Source organism: Sitophilus oryzae, unplaced genomic scaffold, assembly GCF_002938485.1.
Source record: "Sitophilus oryzae breed Bouriz unplaced genomic scaffold, Soryzae_2.0 scaffold_1000_pilon_pilon, whole genome shotgun sequence".
Classification (NCBI taxonomy): Eukaryota; Metazoa; Arthropoda; class Insecta; order Coleoptera; family Curculionidae; genus Sitophilus; species Sitophilus oryzae.
In genome coordinates, this window is record NW_022145617.1 from 2,868,608 (window position 1) to 2,893,687 (window position 25,080).

Here is a 25,080-nt window from a genome sequence, read left to right on the forward strand (position 1 = left end):
TAAACATCTTTATAGTAGATATTTATTTGACTGAGAGAGAGAGAAGTTATAAATTTGGGAACTTTTTATTTTTATAAATTAATCATAAATTTTTCTTTAAAAAAATGATAATAAAACAGTTTCTGTTGATACAAAATCATTTCAAATTTATAATTTTAGTTTAATAACAACTATTTAGTCAGTCAACATGTTCAATTTATGTCAATGATGACAGGTATTGATAATTTCGATTCGAAATATCTCGAGAACCAGTACTCGTAGCGATTTTTAGCAAGAGACCTTTTTTACGTAAAAAACGTCGTAAATGTATATTGTTTTACTCAGTAGTTTTATACAGGTACGAACGAAAAGTTATTACTCTTCAAACCAGTTAAAACATATGTAGGTGGTGCCATCTACGAGTAGGAGTCATATTGACATCAAAATCAAATTTTTCATGTCAAAAAACCTCCAGATATCAATTTTCATCCAAATATAGACGTTACTTCAGAAGTTATTTGGAAAAAATCGACAATAAAAATGAAACTTCTACACCCTGTACCTCCGAAACCAAGCATTTTAGGACATACATTTATACCAACTTTTTTTTACTTATTTTTATCTGCAGAATATATTGCCGCAGTTTCCGGAATACAATTCGGACTACCCTGTATGTTCACTCAAAATTAAAATAAATTACAACCTTCTTAAGGTCAAGTAAATGACGTCAAGGACTTGATATCGCCAAAAATTATCATCGAGTGCCTTGCCCTCTCCGACGCCGTTTTTTTTTTCGATCGTATGGATTTATGATACCTACATGACAATAAAGATGTTTTATAATGTTGGAATAGTTAGAATTATAGAAGACGGAATACATTTATCATCTTATACAAAATATATACAGTAACATTATTGTAATACACTATTAAACCATACTTATTTGTTATTTTGTCGTGTAAATCTATATAGTGTCTCAAAATTATTTTTTTCTGACCAACAAATCACTTCTTATAGGTAAGTACTTTATAGCATTTATATTTTACTTATTTTTATATATACAGGATCTTTCCACGATACGTCGGGTATTTATAAATCTCCTGTAATAAAGGACTTGGGCTTTTGTGTAAGCGGGTACTCGTACAGAGTGTCTCAGAAAAGTGTTGCAGCACCCTTTATAGGTATACAAAATGTCTATATAGCTTTATGCTCTAAAAATCTACAAATACAGATAGTTTATACAGGGTGTTTAAAAAAACATATGCTATGTGTCGTAGGGAGATTCCTCATGTAAAATTAAGATTTATTTTTCATATCAACATACGTCTGATTCTGCTTTGTTTTGTAACTACAGGAGATTACAGTTGAGGGTTGGAACCTTTGGTGTTAAACAGCAAAATAAAAACACTAAATCACCACAATACACCAAAACACTTTTACTTTTACACTGGACGCGCGTTTCGCTAACCATGTTAGCATCATCAGCAGATGATTATAAACTAAAGTACAATCTACAAGTTGAACGTTTATATACTCGCTCAGTGGGCACCAAGTGGGCGTGGCAAAATCTAGCCAACCGAGTCAGAGACAACTGAGCGTAACAGTTAGATTTCCGCCACTAGAGTAGTAGGAACAAAGAACTTGAAGGAATTGGACCGTTGACTCTGTTCATACTATCTTTACATTTATTAATTCTGATGCTTTCATATGCATCTAGTTGCCTGTAATTTGAGACTTGCTTAATTAATTTTAAATTATTAAGATCTATACAATGTTCATTATCAACAATATGTTCAGCAAGGCAAGATTTATCCGGTCTACCATATCTTATCTGAGCTAAATGTTCTTTAAATCTAGTTAATATTGATCTTCTAGTTTACCTAACATATTTCTGATTACAATCTTTACAAGAAATTTCATAAATACCCGACCTTTCCAGTGGAGGTGTTTTATCTTTTGGATTACCTAATAATTGTTGTAATTTATTATTAGCACTATACACAAGTTTATAATTGACATTCTTAAAAATTCCTTTTAGACCATGGGATAACTCTCTATCAAACGGTATCGAAAAATATTTAGACGTATCTTTCTTCACTTGAAAAGTCGAATTTTCAGAAATCATTAACCTATACCTACGTTTTCTAATTAATTTATCAACTAGTGAAGGAGAATATCCATTACACTCAGCTACATTCCTAATGTAATCTCTTTCTATTTCATATCTTTCGTTGGAAAGTGGGAAACTAAGTAATCTATGAACTAAGAAATTTAAACTAAAATAACTTAGTTCTTATATAGGTTAATGATTTCTGAAAATTCGACTTTTCAAGTGGAGAAAGATACGTCTAAATATTTTTCGATACCGTTTGATAGAGAGTTAACCCGTGGTCTAAAAGGAATTTTTAAGAATGTCAATTATAAACTTGTGTATAGTGCTAATAATAAATTACAACAATTATTAGGTAATCCAAAGGATAAAACATCTCCACTGGAAAGGTCGGATATTTAAATTTCTTGTAAGATTGTAATCAGAAATATGTTGGGCAAACTAAGATCAATATTAACTAGATTTAAAGAACATTTAGCTCAGATAAGATATGGTAGACCGGATAAATCTTGCGTTGCCGAACATATTGTTGATAAAGAACATTGCATAGATCTTAATAATTTAAAAATGAATTAAACAAGTGTCAAATTATGAGGCAATTAGATGCATATGAAAGCATGAATTAATAAATGTAAAGATAGTATGAACAGACACAACGGTCCAATTCCTTCAAGTTCTTTGTTCCTACTACTCTAGTGGCGGAAATCTAACTGTTACGCTCAGTTGGCTCTGACTCGGTTGGCTAGTTTTTGCCACGCCCACTCGGTGCCCACTGGGCGAGTATATAAACGTTCAACTTGTAGATTGTACTTTAGTTTATAATCATCTGCTGATGATGCTAACATGGTTAGCGAAACGCGCGTCCAGTGTAAAAGTAAAAGTGTTTTGGTGTATTGTGGTGATTTAGTGTTTTTATTTAACTACAGGAGGTTAAAGTTTTTTTTCATTTATTATTATTTTCTCCCAAGTTGTTTTATTGATTTGAATGAAATTTTGAGGGTAAGGGTTACTATAAGTGCTACATATTTTAATGCTAAAAAAGTGTCGATATGTTCATCAGTGACGTACATATGGGTTATCACTGTCAAATATTTTTCTAAAAATAACATGTGCGCCACTGACTTTCTTTTTTCTTGTTAGTAAAATTGTATAGTACGTTTAATGCCGATTAAAAGTTGTAACTTCATATTTTCTCGATTTCGATTTCCTTGATGAGATAAACGCAATTTTATTGATTACAAATAATAAAATTAATAAATTAATTATTTATTTAATCTAATTTATTATTAAATTTTGTTAAAATTTATAACACTGATGATCAGTGCCATCTGACAGTAAACGCCGATAAAAAATAATGGTATTTATAAGATAATTAGAAAAGACCTATTTTTTTACACCCAGGTTTGTAGGAACTTTTGTTCAAATTTTTTAATGAGGAATCAATGGGTACTCTAATACTTTGGCCATTAATAAAATTGCGTTTGCTTCATCAAGGAGACCGAAATTGATAAAATATCATGATACGACTTTTAATTGACATTAAACGGTCTACCCAACTGTGCTAATTAGATAAAAAAAGTCAGTAGCATACAGGTTTTTTTTTATATTTAAAAATATTTCAGCGATAACGCTTACGCACGCCCCTGGTAAATTTGACGACACTTTTTTTGCATTAAAATATGTAGGCAATATAGTAACTTTTACCCTAAAAATTTCATTCAAATCGCACTTGGAAGAATAATAAATCGAAAAAAATTAAGACCTTAACCCCCTGTAGCAAAGTTACAAAGCAGAATCGGACCTATGTTGAAAGAAAAAATAAATATTATTTTTACGTGAGGAATCTCCCCACGAGAGATGGCACGTTTTTTGAAACACCCTGTTTATATACTCTAATCTATTACGTGTATTTACAGTACTTAATGGGTAGAGAATTAAAAAAAAATGACAGATCAAAGTTCAACGTGACTGGAATAACGGAATGACGGGTACGTGTAAACTCGCCTTTATTATTTGAATGTAATTTGTGATAAAAATATAAAAAATAGTATTTTTCCAATAAATGGTGATAATTCACATGACGTGTGTATTAATTACAAACTAAAAATTGTCGAAAGTGTGTTTTGATTGCTATCTATAAAAATATATGCACTTATTTTTAAATGTCCCGCCTTTAAATGAAGTCAAAATTGGGCCAATTGGGGTATTCTATATTATATTAAAGCGATTTAATGGTAAGTATATAGGATTTAGGGTTGACAAAACCTTTGAATAAAAAGATTAAGGAAGGAGTATAATGCTATTCATTTATAGTCTATAAAATGAATAACTTTGAATTTTGACCGTTATTTTTTACCAACATGGCAAATATAAAATCTCTCTATCCAAAAAGTTACTGATATTCTTTAAAATGAGTGCCTGAACGAATCAGATAGGTAACTCTTTTTACTTTCGTGAAATAGAAAAAGAAAATAATAAAACAAGTGACAGTTCTTCCTCTTCTGGCAAAAATCAACGCGAAATGTCATGACTGACATAAGTAAAATGTCATCAGCCCTTGACATTTCTAAATATCAGACCAATGCCGTCTCTAATAGAACAGCCTCGGAGCGAGATTTATGACGTCACGCTAGTTAGATACCACGGTTTAATAAATATGTTGTAAAATACATGGAAAATATAATTATTCCTCGTATTTTTGGTTTGTATTTTAAAAATGATATAGTTTACATGAAATATACATAATATACAGTTAATAAATACAATATATATATATATATATATATATACCTATTTATAGTAATATTTGCTTTGGCATACAAATGCAGCAAATGTTTTACAATATACAAATAATGAATAGGTACATATGATAATGGGTTAAATGTAAAATATATTCTAAATTTTGGGGTTTGAAAATCAATCTAATTCAACAAAAAATATTCAATATCTACTAATAGTGATATATTATTATGTCCATTCAGAAAATTTATATGTATATTTTGCAAGCATCAATGTTCGAAAAATTATATATTTGCAAATAATACAATATCATAGAAAAAAAGCGTCAGCGATGGCTATGAAATAAAGATCGCTGTATATATATATATGTAAAATTATTCTAAAATTTTTGATTTTCTTGGGATTTAGGTTCGGGAAAAACGCTGATTAAGTTTTTATTTGGTTTTTCATTATTTTTTTTTCCTTTAAAAAAACGTTATAGCTAACGTTTATAGCCTTTATCAGTGCTGTGTCATATGAAAAAAATAGTGTCGAATATAATCCAAAAAATTACATATACGAGGAACAATTATGTTTTCCATGTATTCTACAACATAATTAATCCGTAATATCTAACTAGTGTGACGTCATAATCTCGCTCGGAGGCTGTTCTATTAGAGACGGCATTTCATCAGCATGGCCGCAAGTTGTTAACCTAATAAAATTTACACTAGAAAAGCCCGCGGGAACTGTCAAATTCAAAGTTATTCGTTTCACAGACTATATCAGAGATGGAACCGACATGACAAACCCCAATTTTTGACAGTTCTGTTTGACGTTTCAATTTGACACATTCGAATTTGATTACTACTGTTATTTTATTACATACGTAAGGTTAGTATAGTAAACGCCACGAATGTTTGGGAGTGATTCATCGCTTGATGAAGTTAGAATCGACACGCGCGCTATCATTTTTACATTAAAAACGTAAATTTTTACCGCAGACGTAGGTTTTTAAGGGCCCGGTCTAATCATCTGCCTGCGCTCCTCCTACTTATTCTAAAATGTTAGCGTGATTGACAAAGACGATACTGTATCGCGTTTCTTTGATTGGTTCGTTTTTGTGCGTCAGTCCATTGGTGTGCTTGCAGTGCGACCAATGGGGCATTCCAGTTTATATTTATAACCAAATATATGTTTTGACAAGACTTTGACAGTTAAAACAACAAATTACAACAGATTATATATTGATTATTATATGATTTGAAACACCACGGCACTGGAATTAAGTTTTATGTGACCCTGAACAGATTAGTTCACATGGCAGCGACCGATGAATCACTCCCAAACATTCGTGGCGTTTACTATAATCTTTTTATTCAAATGTTAAGACACAAATATTAGCGTTTTAGGTTTCTTTCTTAACTTTACTGAACCTAAATTTTGACACATTTAGTTACCGTCTCTTCCTAAACCTCTTTGACGATCATACAACACTAACAGCATAGGGCTCGACTTCAAAATTCTGCTTCAGAACAGCACTAAAAACCAGCTCAACACTGCAAATCACTTTTTGATTATCCTTCTTGTTCTTCAATAGATCAGCAACAAGATGCAGATCTTCTTTAGCAATCAAAATAAAGTAAGACAGAGGAGACGCAGTGTTCATTGCTTCTATTTGAGCTCTGCTTCGTCTTATTCGCTCTAACTTCCCTCCAGATGACTCTATTAAGTCGGAAACAATCCTTTTAGTAGGATATACGCTGGGTGTTAGCCAGAAAGTTTTCCCTTCAAGAATTTTATCACGATTCAGTGTTTGTAGTGTCCTTTCCAAAGACACGTTATAAGTTTGATTAAATTCGTCAGTGCAAGGGACAAATTCAAGTTCCGGCAGGAAATTCTTCATTGAATGCGATTCTTCTAGCCATTTTTCGGATACTATATGGCACGATTTTGAGATGGCAAAAAGGAACTTGTGGGTGCGTGATAATTTCGGTACTACCAAGTGGGTGAATTCTTTGTAGCTTTTTGAAACCATTCCGCCTAGTTCTCTGTAAGGAAAAATTAGTTAAGACTATTTTAGATAGTTTTAAGAAAAAAAAAACAGTTTTCCATTCATAAATTCCTAAAAAAACTATGTATATACCGAGTCTTTTTCAAGTATGCTATAAGTTCTTTATTTTTTCAGATAAAAAAACGAGATTTTGTATGTTAGTATGTCGTCAGTGAAACGTGATAACCTGCTAACTCCATTTTTTACGTTAATAAGTTTTTTTATACCATTAGAAAGAGAAAAAAATACTATATAAGTAGGGAAAGCAAATACATTTTTTCCCATTAAAGAAAATTTGCTATTTTAACTCAATAATATCTGCTAACTCCCAATGATCTGAAATAGCCACCGAAATACTGCTATCTCCGTAATTTCCGTTCCGATCACGCTAAATCAAACACACGGATTCTTATTCGTATGTTTCTTTAGTACAGCATGTCGATCCAGGGTCGCACTAGGCCAAAGGGGCCCGTGTGGCAATGTAAGGAGGGCCCGTGTGGATTTTTTAGCCTTACGTTTTGGGCAATTTTTCCCTATTATATACAGGGTGAAACTTAAATAAGTACAAATATTTTTAGGGGGAGTATATTTCGACCCCAAGAAACACGATTATGAGGTTTTTTGTGCGAATTTTTTTTTTGAAAATGTTGAATTTTTAAAAAAAAATAGATTTTTATTTAATTTTTAATTTAAAAACATACTTTGTAATATGGCAACATAGGTAATAGATTAAATTTACAAGAATGAAAATCTAATGATTCTCAAAATTATAGCAAAAAATTGGAAATTTTAAATGTGAAATAACTCGGTTGTTTTGGATTTATTTGAAAAAATTGTAAAAAGAAAATATTATGTTTCTTTTATCGAGATTTACCAGCCCTGAAAATATTTGCACTTATTTAAGACTTACCCTGTATAGAAATCAGGGAACTACCCTAATGCAAGGTAAACCAATGCAATGCAAATGCTATAATGCAATGCAAAAGCAAATATTGTTAAGAATAAATAATGAACTATAAAGGGGGCCCGCGAACCTAATAGTTATATATATAATATGGTCAGTCCGACCCTGCGTCGATCCGTTCTGTAAATACGGGGTATCAGTAAAGGGTAAGGGGAAAAACGAAATTCTCTATATACGAGCAATTCATAGGCGTGCTATAAATAGTTTAAATAACATTACTTTTTTGTACAAGAATTTCCATAATACCTAATCAGTTTTATTTTTTTCAACGTTTTTCCACGTAAGGGATACATAATTTTTATAAAAATTAAAAAAATAAGGAGGAAATTACATAATAAAAATTTAATAAAATCACGCACTCTTTTTCAAGCTCGGTCTACTACTGTTGTATAAAAATTAAAATAAGCATGGAAGATTCTACCATATCTTTTAAGAATTATAAGTTTAATTTTTAAATTATTTTCATATTCATTAAGTCCAAAATGCTGCTACTTCAGTTTCTTCTAGACCTACGATATATATATATATATATGGTTATGAATATCATATTTTTTAAATTTAATTCATTATTTCTAAATCTGTTTGGGTAATATTCAATTCCATTTTCAAAATTTCAAACAATAAAGGTTGCTATCTCCAGAAGTATATTTTTATTTCTTATTTTCCGCAAGGCGAATATCTGCTATCTCCCTATTGTGTCTGAAAAAAATTATGTAACACGAAATATTGAGTTTTATTGTTCCCCAGCAAATAAAATTGTTATCTCTTTATCATATTAACGCATGAAAATACTTCCTACATGTGTACATATTTTTTTGTAATATATAAAGCATTTTACCTGACTAATTTTTCCAATTCCTTCAATCTAGGTGTCTCAAATTGAGTAAACAAAATTTTATACTCAGAATCAGTGATCTCGTCAGTAATATTCTCGTTTTCGTCAGTGTGCTCAGTTTTTTGTTTCTTCAATTTTGGCAGTACTACAGGGGAGGACGATCTTTTTACCCTTTCATATAATTCTTGTGAGATATTTATCGGAGACTTCCAAGCATCTAAAACAACCCCTAACATAGTATAATATAATATATAAGACTTGTTAGATAAGCTCTAAAAGCAATGAATACAAAAACTAATGAATTTACAAATCGGCCCTTTAGGATGCACAAAAAAAAATATTTTAGTTGCCGCGAAAATATCATCACGATGATGAAAAAAATAATTTTGATATTTTTTTTTAATTTTATTGCTTTTTAACATATCAGCGTGTTGTTGTAAACAATAGGTACATATTCTTGTAGGAAATTGAACGATCTTCAAAAAAGGTCTGATATGATTTTTCATTTCAGCGACTCGTTTGAAAATTATTGAAGTTGTAGCAGATTTAATTAATAAAAAAATTATTATTTAAAAAGCTATATTGTCCCTTGCGTACGGCAGCTTTTCATTAATAGGGCAGTCATGGGTTCCTTTGTATTTCATTGGGGGGCCAGGAAAGATACATAAAAAATAGTCGTAGTTAAAAATAAATTACTATAATGATTCAGGATGATTCCTAATTATTTTAATTAGCGATAATTAATAATTATTGTATTTTCAATGTTTTACCAAAGAACACTTGATGAACTTTATGAAAAATAGGATATTTTTTTATTTTTGAGCCATTATTTCGTGAAAAAATTTCCAAAATTGTGGAAGTTATCATATACGATTTCAAGTTGAACTTTAACCTTCAATAACTTTCAAACGAGTCGATTAAATGAAAAATAGTATCAGACCTTTTTTAAAGACCGTTCAATTTCCTTCAAGAATATGTATTGATTTTTACAATACGCTGATTTGTTAGAACAAAATAAAATTAAAAAAAATCCTCGTGTTATTTAAAATACCAAACCTCTTAATATTAATATTAAGACCTCAAACTAGAGGTGTGTAGTTCGTGAACGAACTAGTTCCAATGAACTATTCCGGCCCGGGAATGAAGGAAACTAGTTCCTGATTTCTCAAAGAACTAGTTCCTCAGGACCTATTCCAGGATCGAGACTGTGACCGATATATAATAATATGCGACGGCGACGGATCGGTAACAGTAGCCCGATGCTAGGCAGGAGCGAGGAGTGCCAGCCGTATGTTATCGGATCCGGACCTAGAGGAACTAAATAAAAGATTAGTTTACGTACGGATTGGCCAGCGCGATCGATGCTAGGCAGGAGTGGGGAGTGCCAGCCGTATGTTATCGGACCCGGACCTAAAGGAACTAGAGGAACTAAATGAAAGACTAGTTTACGTACAGATCGGCCAGCGCGATTGATTCTAGGTAAGCGTGGGGAGTGCCAGCCGTATGTTATCGGATCCGGACATAGAGGAACTAATTAAAAGACTAGTTCACGGGAATTTATTCTGTCGGCAGATCCGAGATATAATACAAGGCGACGACGATGGATTCGGCCTTTTACCACAGAAAATTGTCGTGGATACTGTTTTTGATTTTTAGTTTGTTCTCTAAATATTTTATGAGAATGTTTCACTTTAGGTCCCTAAAATTAAGAAATATCTTATAAAACGAAGTAGATATTCTGAATTTTTAGACAAAAACAAAAAGCTTGAAGTGAGGAAAAATACAATTTTTCGTAATATTTGCTCCAATTGATTTGTGATATAGTTTTTTAAACTCTCATTTGAGTTTCTTTTTTAATTTTTTTGTATCTGCAATAAAACTTACCTATATGTTTTTAACATACACAATTACACGTCTCGTTATATTTCGTACTTTATAAAAATTATACAGATCATACTGTGAATAGTTCTGACTGACAACGAAACCCATTAGCAAACAACGGGGATGTCAATGTTAGTCGGGAACTATTGTGAACTAAAGACCTAGTTCAAGGAACTATTCCTCTGGAGGAACTAGAATTCCCACCTCTATCTCAAACTATACCAGATTTTTTTTTTCATCATCGTGAACGATATTTTCAAGGTAATTATTTTTTTGGTGTACCTTAGCTGCCCTTAAGAAAAAAATCAATCATTATTAAACTACTTACGCATAACGTTGGGCACTAATTTTGGATCAAAACTCAAATTTGGCGGATTTGAAAAATTTTGGTAAGTCTGATTATCCATCTGGTTCATGGCTGAAAAATTCCCCAAAATAATGTCCGTGAGCCATTGGACGTTCACTGTGGGAATCCCCCATTTCTTAGCATGGCTGAATTTCTTACCTTCAGTCTTACCACAGATCAAAAGAGTGTTGTGCTTGGAGAAGTACGTAGTACACTATCGGAACATAAAAAAAAATATATTATTATACAGGGTGATTTTTAAAACTCGATCACCCTTATAACTTTTTTATTTTTTATTAAGAAAAAACGATGTTTTCATAGGACATAAATCAGGATTAATTGACGTATTCAATTATTTTCGGTCACTTCCTGTTTTACCGGAAATGACTACAACTTAAGTTGATTTTTAATTGGTACCCTCGGTATTTTTTTACTTTATTTTTTTTTAATTTTCATTTTAATTGAATACGTCAATCAAACCTGATTTATGTCATATATACTAAAATGCCAAATCTCGTTTTTTTATTTGAAATAATTAAAAAATAATAGGGGTGAGCCACTTTTGAAAAATACCCGGTATTTAAATATTTACCTTTGCCCCAGTATAGTGGATCATTTGCTTCACGATTTGACGTATATTTCCTTCGAATCCACTAATAGATACTAAATGCTTTGATGCGGGTGTTATGTCTAAATATATCTGAGGTAAATGAAGTGCCGTCCATGGAGGTAAAACCTAAATAGAAGAAATAAAAACTAAATATTTCCTTGTTTTATAAATAAATAAGACCCATTAAAATTAGTATTTTATAGGAGATGTGACTTTCATTCTAAACGTCTTATTTAAGTAACTTTTTTACGTCTTTTGAAAAATTGGACCCCTTTTTTTACTCCATGAGAATTTTAATTTTTTAAGCTCCCCTGTATAAAAAATAAAATATTATAGATAGTTCCTATACTTTAATATTTTTAAGAAACCTAAAATATTTTTTCCATACGTGTCAGTTATTCTTGGAAAAACTCTGTACCTGTTTGGTTTTTAAAACGTCACTTAACCATCTTATAGTGACGCACCGCTTAAGGTCTCTAAGCGCTTGCATGACGACACCATGTCTCTGGGTTTCACACAAAACGTGGGTAACCCTGTTGCAATATTGTTTTTCGACTTCACCTAAAAGAAATATAAAAAACATATACATATATAATTTTTTTATATATTCCTGTATCTCTGCATCAATATTCGATACCAATTAAATTTTTAGTTACGTAATAGAGGGCGCAATTTTTAAATCCATTGTTGCCAACCCTGGACATATTCGGCGCCGGGCTGACCAACTGGAATTTAAATTTCCCGCTGGGGATTCAGGTGGTAGCTCTGCTGTAAAAATGTCAAGTTGCCACATTTATTTATTTATTTCCCGACATTGTCATTCGTGTTGATACTTTAGTTTTGTATTACGAGGTTTTGGTTTAAATGGATTGTGTTGTGATACTTTAAGCTTAAACATTTTTACTAGCAGACCTTGCAGTCGAACATTGTTCTTTTTAGAACCTCTTTTAGTACGAAGTGTACAAGATAGCTTAATAGCCGTAAAAACTCATCGCAACTTTATTAGAATATTTTGAACGGGAAAGCGGTAGTAATAGCCCTTTATGTTCCTTAAGTGTTCTTAAGAAGGTGAGTTTTGTTAATATAAATACTAACTGTTTAATATATTTATAATTAATTTATTTCTGTTTCTTAAAATATTTTGATTAAAAGAAAATATGTAAATCTGGGCAACGCTGTGCCTGTCAAGCTTAAGCACGTGACTAAAAGTTTATTTGATATGAACTATACGTTAAACTCTTATAGACTTATAACGACTATATGCCTTATAGTGTGACGTCACATTAGTGGACGAAGAAAACCCTTACCAAACAAAGATATGTTCATATTTTTTTTAAAATACAGTATCTCAATTGACAACGTTTTTGAAGTGTCAAAATACCGCATGGCGTCTCTCTACGTAAATAACCATGGGGTAACTTTATTAGCGCATATACGCTTATTATCACATTTTAACTGTCAAAGTTGTCATTATAACGCCTCCCTTAATACCGTATATTGCTGCCATAACTTTTTATTATTAAGGCATCTAGTATTCATTGAACAGTCAGTGAAAGACAATTTCTTTAGTACCTACCTCCATATTTTTCAATTTTCTGTTGCCAGCCCGGCAAATTTTCCTCTAAATACTCTTCAACCTCCACAACCACAAAAATGCATCCAAGCAAGAATAGATCTGGAGGTACTGCAAAGAAAATATTATAACTTATACAGTACAGAAAAAATATCTTAGAAAAACACACATTTCAAGTTTGGATTGTGTCCATAGAAGGGTCCAGCCCTATGCTGGACAGGCACCGTTGCTTTCTGGCTGATTGCAGTTTAGGAGGATCATTTTGAGGAGTTAGTGGCAACGCCGGAACGCCAGGGGGCTTGACAATCTCTCCATTGGGCCCGCTAATGACTCTGCGCTGTTGCAAAGTTATTATCTCTTGCGGTTTGGAATTTATGGCAGCGTTATGTTGAGCCGTCATCATTCTAAAAAAGATTATTTAACTTAGATAGATATCTATCCTTCAGTATTGGAACAAGATTTCATGAAGTACCCGCGCTCCAAGAAGAACGACAGTTTATATTGAAATTAAATTTTGTGAGCATATATAGGTTAATTCAGAGCACTTTTTAAAAATATAGAGAGTTCTACAGAGTGTCCCCAAAAAAAGTTACATATAAAAGTTGTGTTTTTTGTAATGGAACACCCTATATATTAATTGATTTTCGGATCCTGGGAGAAAAATAACGGTGAGTTTTATAAGAGAAGTATATGACTAAAATGTAAGGTTTTTGACATATTTAACATTTTCTAGAAATAAAGAACAATTTTTAAATTACAATAAAAGCTACCTAAATTGGAGTTTACCCGGTATAGCCTAATATGTAGTTAAATTAACTATTGTACTTTAAACCAAATTAAAACGTGATCCAAAAAGTTATACAGGGTGAGACAAAATTAATATTGAACATTGGTCACCTTTAAAACCATGTTACTCTTTTATTTTAAATGGAACGCCCAGTATAATATTCCGATATTCAATGGAGAATTCATGTCTCTTCAAAATACTATTAAGGTTGCCTATCCCTCAAACAAAGATTTTTCTAGATATTTTCGTTTATATGATTCGATCTGACTAGATCTTTATTATTTAATAAAATCTAGGTTGCTGTGATATGTCTGACGTTACTTCAACATACGTGTCTAATTAATCCAACTTTAACAACTAGTTATAATTTTGTGTCAGTTAAATAAAAAAAATCAGAGAAAATTGATATGATTATAAATTTTCTCTTAATTAATTTATTTTAATTAATTAATAGGATACTTTTTATTACTCTTCAGTATTTTACTCTATAATCTTTAATTTTTGTTAAATTAACAAAAGGTATATCACACAGCCACCCTAGATTTTTTCAAATAATAAAGATCTACTGACGCAAAATCATAAAAATTAAAATATCTAGGAAAACTTTTGTTTGAGGGGTAGGCAACCTTAATAATATTTGGAAGATATATAATTTCCCCATTGAACACCGGAAAAATATACTGGGTGTTCCATTTAAAATAAAGGACTAACTTGCTTTTCAAAGTGACTAATGTTCCATATTAATTTTGTCTCACCCTGTATAACTTTTCGGGTCAAATTTCAATTTGGTTTAACATACAATGGTTACTGTAATTAAATATCAGGCTTTACAAGGTCAACTAAAATTTAGGTAGCTCTTATCGAAATTTAAAATATACTCTTCATTTTCACAAAATGTGAAATATGTCAAAATCCTTAGATTTTAGGTATATGCTTCTTTAATAAAACTCACTCTATTTTTTTCTGGAATCTGAAAATCAATTAATATATAGGGTATTTTTTGGGGAACACCCTGTATAACTCTATATATTTTTATAAAATGCTTTCAGTTAATCTACATATGCTGGCAAAATTCCATTTAGATATAAACTACCGTTCTCCTTGGAGCTTCCGCGGCCTATGAGAAGCGCCACCCTGTATGTGATCGCTACAATATCTATTAGTTACCTTAAGGTACCAGCAGCAGAGGGCTCTGGCAACCCTTCAGTTCTTGCCGGACCTATAGCTCCTCCACTTTGGAGCTTAATACTCAGCATATTAGCCAGTGCTGTCTTTGTCTTAGGATTAACCTGAACCTGGGGATTGGTAGTAGAGTCAGCAACAGCAGGCTGACCAATAGTTGGTCTTACTGGAGCTTGCGGAGTCAATGGACCTAAAAAAATCAGTAATAATTAACCAAATTTATAGAGAAATCAATTAAAGTTGACTGATTTTCTTATAAATAATAAATTACTATGAATTATATATACCTTGCTGATTTAAATGGTTCTTTTGGGCTTGTTCTCTTTGTAATTGTAGTTGTTGCAGCCTAAAAAATATAAAAAAATGTTTTAAAACAAATATTCCCTTGTTATAATGTTAACCATACTTATACTGCCTTAGTTGGGCTTGGTCACCAACGAATTGTTGGCCAGAGTTTTGGTTTATTGGACTCAAACCTGGAGCATGAGGCGATTGAGGTATTGAAGAGGAGGGTCCTGGCTGAGGTGTGATGGTTCCTGAAATATATATACACTCAGATGAAAAAAAACGCAACAGAAAAAAGTTTAGTCAAGTTTAAAGTGCTCCCCAATTAAAAAAACTAAATTGTATTTGGCTTATTATATGGTTACAGCGCTTTCAGATGGAGCGGACCGTACGCGCGGAGCGTCCGCGTCTACGTTTTTTCAATATAGCTTATCCGGACGGAGCATACGCGACCCATGTGAAATCGTTCATATAAACTTATGGTACTTGCTCGAAGTCGCGGACGGTCCGTCGCGGACGCTCCACTCCATCTGAAAACGCTGTTAATCAAAGATATTTTTTTTAGACCGCCTAACAGTTGAAAAGAAATGCCGCTGTTAAAAATGTATCATAAATATACATAAAACTCTGACATAAGTCATTTATAAAAAGACTAGGGTGTATTCCGTTGCTTACCTTGGTTATGGTTTTATGTTCCGTTTCTATCGGTTTCCTGAAAGTTTTCTTATTACGGAACACGGTTCCTGAAAAATTCGGTTATAACTGTTACCAAACTAATCAGCGCGACAAGGCTGGTTTTTCTGGTTTTGTTTGTCAATCAATGTCATTTATGTGACAGAAATCAAGCAAATATTAGAAGTTCGAGTGAAATTCTCATTTAATTTCTAAAATTTGTAATAATATTTTGTATTTACATCAAAAAGCAATGGAGGTAGGCAGTAGAGGTAAATAAATTTCATTAACTAAATAGAATTACTTTTTGGGACCATTTAAACTTATCATGCAGCCATTGTTTCTTAAAGTCAGGAACATTTAAAGAAAACATGAAAAACAAGGCAACAAGTAATCGTGAATGTTTTGTAAGCTATAAAAATATAAATATTGATTAGGTTTGTTTATTTATTATTGATCTGTTTTAATATTGGACCTGGAAATTTTCACTTGAGCTGTCTAACGAGTTTAACAGTTCATTAATAAATAATGGTAATCAATAGTAAACCCCATTGAAAAGAAGAAGCAAAGATAAAAGCAGAGAATAGGTATATTAAAAATACATAAAAGATAAATTTTATAATAGAGGTATTGAAATTTAGAAAACGTCAACATTTGACGTTTCTAGTATTTTACTAAACCGTTCCGTATCAAACCGACATTTTTCAGGAACCGTTTTTTACCGTAGTTTACCGGTCTGGTTCGCCTGGTTTTGCAACGGCATACAGCCTTAAATCTTTTTAATGACTCAAGACTGTTCTAAAAAGCCTTTTTATAAAACGCTTAATTCTTTTTCCATTTCACAATAAAGATTTAAATTACATAAATTTTAAGTCATTGAAATAATTTGTATAAAAAAGTTTTCTGTGAATTTGCAGCTCTTACAAAAACTAACCTGGAGTAATATTTTGTTGCAAATTGGGTGGCAGCACAATTCCCTGTTGCTTAGCCTGTTGTTGTAACCACTGAACCTGTTGTTGAGCTGTCAATCCAGGTGGAACATTACCTAAAATAATACGTAAAAATATACATCATTTTGTAACAAATAAATCTGGTACTCTAATACCTCTAATCAGAATATGACCTCCAGCCCTTTGAGGTACTTGTTTTGCCAGCTGGAGCTGTCTCTGTTTCTGTAACCTTGCCACAAATAGAGCTTGTTGCTCTGGAGGCATCTTTTGAAGTTGATTATGAGTGTGGGCATCTAAAAAAATAATAAATATACAGGGTGTTTCAAAAAACAGGTACCATCTCTCGTGAGGTCCCTCATGTAAAAATAAGGTTTATTTCTTATATAGGTCCGATTTTGCTTTGTTTCGTAACTACAGGTATGTTAAAACCATACAATTCCATACCGATGTTTATAGGAACTTTTTTTCATATTTTTTGATGAGGAGTCAATAAAAATTTATTTAAAATTTTGGCCAGTTAAATAACGACATTAAAACTTTTTAAAGGTTGCTATTAGACTTGTATTAAGGTAAAATAATAAAATTGCGTCTTTCTCATCAAGGAGACCGAAATTAACCAAATATCAAGAGACAACTTTTAATTGGCATTAAATAACCAACACAATTTTCCAAGAGGAAAAAAAAGTCAGTGACGCACATGTTTTTTTTTCAATTCATCACCCTCAAAATTTCATTTGAGTCGCAATAAAAGCACTTGGAAGAATATTATAATAAATCGAAAAAAAATAAGATTAAACCCCCTATATCTACGAAACAAAGCAGAATCGGACCTATGTCGATATAAAAAATAAATCTTATTTCTACGCGAGGAAATTCCCCAAGAGAGACGGTACCCTGTATCGTATTAATGGACAAACACTGTAGTCTCTCAAATATGTTTTGACTGTGATGTATATGTTACAGTAAAAGTTGGAAATCAGTGATTGTTAACAATTACTAGTAAAAGCCCACATTCACTGATTTGCTAAGACTACGCCAGTAAAAGTTCAACAGCTATTTTTGAAACCAACTTTTACTAGTAAATGGTAGCATCAGAGTAAGTAGATCGCCGAGTAGCGACAGAAACCGTCGGCTCTTTTGATGTGGTGGGACCTTTGAATAAGAAGACTAAGAAAGGAGCATATCAAAAATCTTAGGTACACCGCGATGGGCCTCAAATATGGCCGACTTAAATTCCGGTTTATCAGTGTCGTTCTAATTTAAAAAATGTAAAACTATGATGTAGGGTAGACGTGGGGTAGACTCAATAATTTGTTGTTTTATTTTACGTTGTGAATAAATGTTGGTAGTTATTAAAATTGTTATAAAAATATATAATTCTAATAAAAATAGATAAGTTATAATAAGTATTTATTAACACAAACATCTGATACGCTACTGAAGCAGGTAAGTCAAATTAACGTATCTAAATTCTTTGACATCTAATCTTTGACAAGTAATAAATAAAAGCTAAAAATGCAAGAAAAATATATAATTTAGTTAATTTAAGTGAATTTCATAAATGATCGGTTTACTACACGTATGTATATTATATAGTCACTTACTAGCGAAAAGTTGTTCCATTATTTCACTCAATTTTTGCCGAGATCTACCGCACGCTACACAACCAACTATTTTAGAGTCTTTTTCGATAAATCGCGATAGTGTCACTGTTAATTTAAGTTCTGCCACAATTTCCATCTAGATTTACTACCTTTATACAACTATCAGTAGTAGAATAAATAACATAAAATATGCTCCATAAAGACTGACAAATCCACAAAATTTCAACAGTAAAAGTTGGAAATCAGTGATTGTTAACAATTACTAGTAAAAGCTCACATTCACTGATTTGCTAAGACTACGCCAGTAAAAGTTCAACAGCTATTTTTGAAACCAACTTTTACTAGTGAATGGTAGCATCAGAGTAAGTAGATCGCCGAGTAGCGACAGAAACCGTCGGCTCTTTTGATGTGGTGGGACCAAATTTTCTTTCTCTCTCTTTTGACGTGTTTGACAGATAGACTACGTATTTAACTGCTCAGCTTATTAGGTGGTCCTATAAACATGGTATACACTGCTCATAATTTGAAGTGGAATTAAATATATAGTTTTATACATATTTTGTTTGTTTTGTTTTATCCTTATTTCTAAATTTGTATGTATAAAATATCTTACAGCTAATAAATAATTAAAAAAACGATTCGTTGCCTGAGGTATACTTGAAATAAAGTATATAGAGATATTTGATAAATGGCAACAGTGGCAACTTCGCTTTTTCATATGACAGTCTTTGCTTTTTCATAATATATGTCGCTACTCGTCGGTTTACTTACCCTGGTAGCATTCCCTGGACGATAGCAGTGAATTTGAAAGATTCAGTTAGCGCGGTTGCCATATGTAGTAAAATATAAGGATAAATAAGGATAAGTTGAATAATAGGCAATATAAAGATAACATTAAATTGGACTAAACTTGGGCAAAGTTGACAGACATCTGACGTAAATTCGCTTTATAATTATGTATAATTGTCTGTTATTGTTGTAAAAAGTGCTGTGAGGTATTTTCCATAAAGAAGAAATTTTCTGTGAAAAATTAGGGTAAGCAAGAATGTAATAGTGCTTGTTTTTCATTTTTGCAATATAATGAAGTCATAACAGAAGTTAAGCCTGCAAGAGAAAAATATACTAAGGAACCTAGTGACGATGAACTTATTAAACGTTTTGATATGCTTGAAGTAGCTGGTTTGAAAAAAATGAATAACTCCCGTTGAAGAAAATTCGGGCATACTTTATTTTGTCCACGATAAAGAACTTTATTAAAAAAAAAATTGTACCACTAGTAATCTTATGTTTATGAATGTTTTATTTTAATTGTTTTGTACCCTTTAAAATGTTTACTATGTTTTTCCTTTTAATATTTAGAAGGTTATAATATGTCGTTATTTTCTATAATTTTTACTAAAGAAGTAAATTGTAATTTTAAGATATGCGGATCAGCTTGGAAATTGAGTTGATACAATATTCTTAAAAGTTTTATTTGTTCTAACTTCTACCAAATATCCTTCGTCACCACACTCGCCCTGTACGATAGAATACTTTTACTGGCAACCTTTAGTAGTTAATGTTACTTTCAATAAAGAATGTTACAGATTACTAGGAAAAGTCGACAAATCTCTTTAAAATACAACATTCACTGGTCCAATGCGTAATTGCTAGCATTTCCTAGTGAATGTTAACAATCACAGCATTTCCGACTTTCACTGTAACATATCCAACAAAAATAAAATCATGCACCTTATAAAAACAAACTTTTATAAAAAACACCCTGTATAGTCACTAACCGAGTTGAATAAACTGTCTTTGGGGCATCCCAGGCTGTTGTCCTTGCGGCCACTGTATCCTAGGCTGTCCAACATTGCCGGGCTGTTGAACGGCTACATTCACAGGATGGCGGATTATTTGTTGGCCTGTAAAAAAGAATATTTAATAAGAAGAAAGAATTTTTTAATATTTTCGATAAAGCCAACCCTCTGTTGTACCGTCACTAGATTGATGTTCTTCGTAGTTATGCCAATGGATTTTTTTGGTACGCATTTTACATACAATATTATAATATGTAACGTATTAAAGAATATATTATGTACTTTAAAATACATAGAATAGACTGTCTCACGAAGAAGCCAATAAAATTATCACCATATATTTTTTTAAAGATATTAATTTTTTTTCAATAAAAAAATCATCAAAAAAACATATTTCTTTAAATATATTTTTTGTGGAGTAAAAGTAAATATTTAGATTAAAAGAACATAAATCAGTTAATTTATTTTAGTCCAGGAAGCAGTGAAGATTTTTGGTACTTATTTTCCGAGTCAGATAGAATTATTCGTTATTTAAATTTCATATATAGGGTGGTCCGAACTGTATTCCGGAAATTTGAGTTTAATTTATATCAATTATGACAGGTATTGATAATTTCGATTCCAAATATCTCGAGAACCATTACCCGTAACGATTTTTACCAAGAGACCTTTTTTTGCGTAAAAAACGTCGTATATGTATATTTATTTACTAAGTTTGGTTTTATACAGGTACGGACGAAAAGTTATTACTCTTCAAACCAATTAAAAAATATGTAGGTGGCGCCTACAAATAGGAGTCATATTGACATCAAAATCAAATTTCTCATGTCAAAAAACTCGCAGACACCAATTTTCATCTAAATATTGACGTGAATTCAAAAGTTATTTGGAAAAAATCGAAATAAAACTGAAACTTCTACACCCTGTATCTCTAAGAGATATTTTTTACGTGAAAAGTCGCAGAGATGTATATTTTTTCCCTCTGTAGTTTTATACAGGTACGGACAAAAAGTTATTACTCTTCAAAACAGTTAAAACATATGTAGGTGGCGCCCTCTATCAGTAGGAGTCATAGTGACATCAAAATCAAATTTCTCATGTCAAAAAACTGCTAGACACCAATTTTCATCCAAATATTGACGTTACTTCAGAAATTATTTTGAAAAAATCGAAATAAAAATGAAACTTCTACACCCTGTATCTCGAAAACTAAGAATTTTAGGACATATATTTAAACGAACTTTTTTACTTATTTTGATCTGCAAAACATGCTGCCGAAGTTTCCGGAATACAGTTCGGGCCACCCTGTATAAGTACAGATTAATTAATACTTACATACATATTTTAAAAGAGTTAATTTTTGAATCTTTATTCTATTTCAATTTTTAAATACATCAAAACATAAATAAGTGAAATAAAAAATGTAAAAACAGTATTAAAGAAACAAAAAACAACTTACCTTGTACAGGATTTCCTTGTTGTTGTTGCTGAGCCCAAATCTGTTGCTGATTCAACTGCGGTCTTTGAATTGCACCCTGAGAACTTTGCTGACTCTGATTTACCAACAGCTGCTGTTGAAACTGTCCTCGAATAACTTGCTGATTCATAGTCGAATTTATTTGTCCTTGCTGATTTAACGGACTCATACCTTGCTGAGGCAAATTCGGTTGTGAGTTTAAACTATTTTGCTGGCTTAATACACCCTATATTTTGACCTCCCAGTCCCTGTTGTTCAACAATCATTCCTTGCTGATTGATACCACCCTGATTCAGCGAATTTTGCTGGTTTTGCTGCATTAATTGCTGATTTAATTGCTGACCCAAATTTTGACTGTTCAACTGCTGGTTAAGGGCTTGAACGTTTAACTGATTTAATGTTGTTTGACTTAATTGATTCTGGTTGTTTTGATTTAACTTTTGTTGTTGCAAAGAATCAAACTGTGCCTGACTCACAAATTGTTGCTGGTTAGTTAAGTTTCCTTGAGTTTGAATGATTTGTTGTTGCTGGCTTGTATTAATTTGTTGCTGGACAAGTAGTTGCTGTTTTTGAGATAGTATATGCTGATTTAAAGCTTGCTGACCAAAATTTTGGTTTATGTTTTGTTGTTGAATAACTCTGTTATTTTGTAGAAGTTGTTGGGACTGACCAATTAGTTGTTGATTCACTAATTGCTGACTCTGACTATGCATGGGTTGATTCTGATTCTGACTCTGACCAGAAATTCCTTGCTGACTTAAAGCCATATTATTCTGACCTATAGTCATGTTTTGACTCTGACTTCGACTCAGCAACTGTTCCCTTTTCATTTGCTGTAATTGTTGGATTTGTTGCGGGCTCAGCTGATTTAAATGCTGATTTTGGGATAAATTTGGCAAATTTAGTAAATTAGCCTGACTTGTTTGATGCTGATTCTCCTGAGACATAACCTGCTGATTTAATAACTGATTCGATCCAATTACTTGATTAGACTGGCTAGTTTGACCAGGATTTTGCTGATTTAAAAGCTGGTTTTGCTGATTCAAAAACTGATTTTGTGGACTTAATATCTGATTTTGCTGATTCTGAGACAAAACCTGGTTCTGGTGGCCTAACATCTGATTTTGTTGAAGTTGCTGATTTAAAAGCTGATTCTGGCTCATGATCTGACTCTGAGCTTGAGAAGTAACTATTTTTTGTGGTGATTGCTGACCTAAGAGATGGTTCTGTAAGGAAACTTGTGTCTGACTGATCATATTACCTTGTGACTGATTCATTAGCTGACTTTGTAGTCCTTGACTGGGAGATTGGTTAGATATCTGACCTTGATGTTGACTGATTAGTTGATTTTGCTGGTTTTGGATTTGTGCCTGGCCCAAAAGCTGATTCTGTTGCTGATTTAACATTATACTTGATTGATTTTGGCTGAGAAGTTGAGATTGCTGATTGATTAATTGTTGGTTCTGACTGGTTGCCTGACTAATCACAGGATTTTGATGCTGACCAAGCATCTGTTGGTTTGACTGATTTTGGTTTAGCATCTGTTGCTGATTGGAGGACGATAGCTGATTCTGTTGCATTCCCATCACCTGATTTTGTACCTGCATCTGCTGGTTTATTTGGTTTTGCTGATTTAACAAATTCTGTTGTTGATTGTTTAACTGACTTGACTGACTAACTTGCTGGTGTTGCTGGGACATAATCTGATTCTGAGCATCCTGATTTAAATTTTGTTGAACATTTTGCTGACCAATTAACCCTTGCTGATTCATTAGTTGATTCTGTAAAGCTTGTCTTTGTCCCTGACTTAACTGTTGCTGTAACAATTGCTGATTGATATTGATTTGGCCCGAAGACGTTCTCTGGATAATGTTTTGTTGATTGTGTTGTTGAATTCTTTGCTGCATCAATTGTTGATGAATCTGAGATGTATTTAACTGGCCTTTTAATGACTGTAGACTATTCGGTCTTGCTGTAGCATTTCCTATTAAGCGATTTAAATTTTGTTGAAGAGTTGACTGTTGATTTGGTTGACTATTTAGATTGTGATGTGCAACAGATCTGGGTATTTGATTAGATGACTGGTGCCCTGTTGATCCAAAACTAGGCAGCATGGAAGCCTGTGATATTTGTCCTGTAGGTCTTGTAACACCTTGGACATTTTGACTATGTTGCAACTTATTCAAAAAACTAGGAGCCACAACATTAGGAGGAGCTACAGGTTCACTACTGCTAGTAACTGAAGTACTTGAGGTGCTAGGGGGCTGATTCCATGGCATACGTTGTTTTAATTTCTCCAATAACGCTTGAGTTGAGTTAGGTATAGTTTTTTCTTCACTCTTTATTTCACAGTCAGGAACATCTGGATCGAAACCTGTAATAGCCGTTGTAGATTCTTGTAATTTCAACGGTTTTGGCCAATTTATTAGATTAGGATGAAATAAGGCTGGATCTGGAAAACTATTTATTTTAACTGCTTGTACAATCCAATCCGATGTTACAATTTTAATGCGTTCAGGCCCTAAGGATTCAGCCTTTTGATATTTAACACTATCAGTTACATTAGTTACTAAAAAACTACAATCTCTATTAAGTTTGTTATAGACAAGTCCACCATTATATGTTATTAGGCCCCATAATTCATTTCGATCTTCAGAAATGTTAGAGAAACAGAATATATGTCCAGTAAAAAGTCTGGGAGTTGTTGGATATAAATAAGGAGTAGTGTCTAAACGTTTTTGTAATCGGACGCACATAAGAACCCATTTTGGTGTTATAGCAGGTATTTCATATAAATCATTAGCATCAGTAATATCGTTTTCTTCGGGGTTATGCCCCACTATAAGATGCGTAACGTAATCTGAAATGTAGTTTTGATGTTCTGCACCTCCAAGTTTTAATATATTTACAATCTAAGTAGAGAAAAATATAACTTATAATAGATAAATAACTACACTTCTAATTGTCTTACCTTATCATGAACCTCCCCCGTTGTGTAGTATCTTATATCTTTGAAGATTTGCTCCGATATTTCTAGTTTTAAGAATATATCATCGATATCACTCATATTGTTGAATTTATACGCGAAAATGTTATTAAAACAATGCAAATAATGATTTGTTTACATCGCCGCCATATTATGTATTCGCCGACACATGTCACATACATGTCAAACGTCTTTTTTAGTAATTAATACACAAATGCCAACCTAAATTGTACAACTTTTCTGTTTATATATTTTTTTAATATATTTAA

General features: G+C 32.2%; 1 protein-coding gene across 1 annotated transcript; it reads right to left on the reverse strand.

The window, feature by feature from the left end:
* Positions 1-6,213: 6,213 nt before the first annotated feature.
* Positions 6,214-24,967, reverse strand: LOC115884111 (PAX-interacting protein 1-like). The gene is given in 17 exon segments (XM_030902643.1): positions 6,214-6,858; positions 8,663-8,876; positions 10,869-11,100; positions 11,479-11,622; positions 11,915-12,057; positions 13,073-13,180; positions 13,239-13,310; positions 13,313-13,473; positions 15,024-15,228; positions 15,326-15,384; positions 15,445-15,574; positions 16,930-17,040; positions 17,101-17,238; positions 20,328-20,453; positions 21,808-22,034; positions 22,036-24,737; positions 24,797-24,967. Coding segments are annotated over 17 exon segments (5,433 nt in total). The 5' UTR covers positions 24,893-24,967; the 3' UTR covers positions 6,214-6,293.
* Between the last annotated feature and the right edge of the window lie 113 nt (positions 24,968-25,080).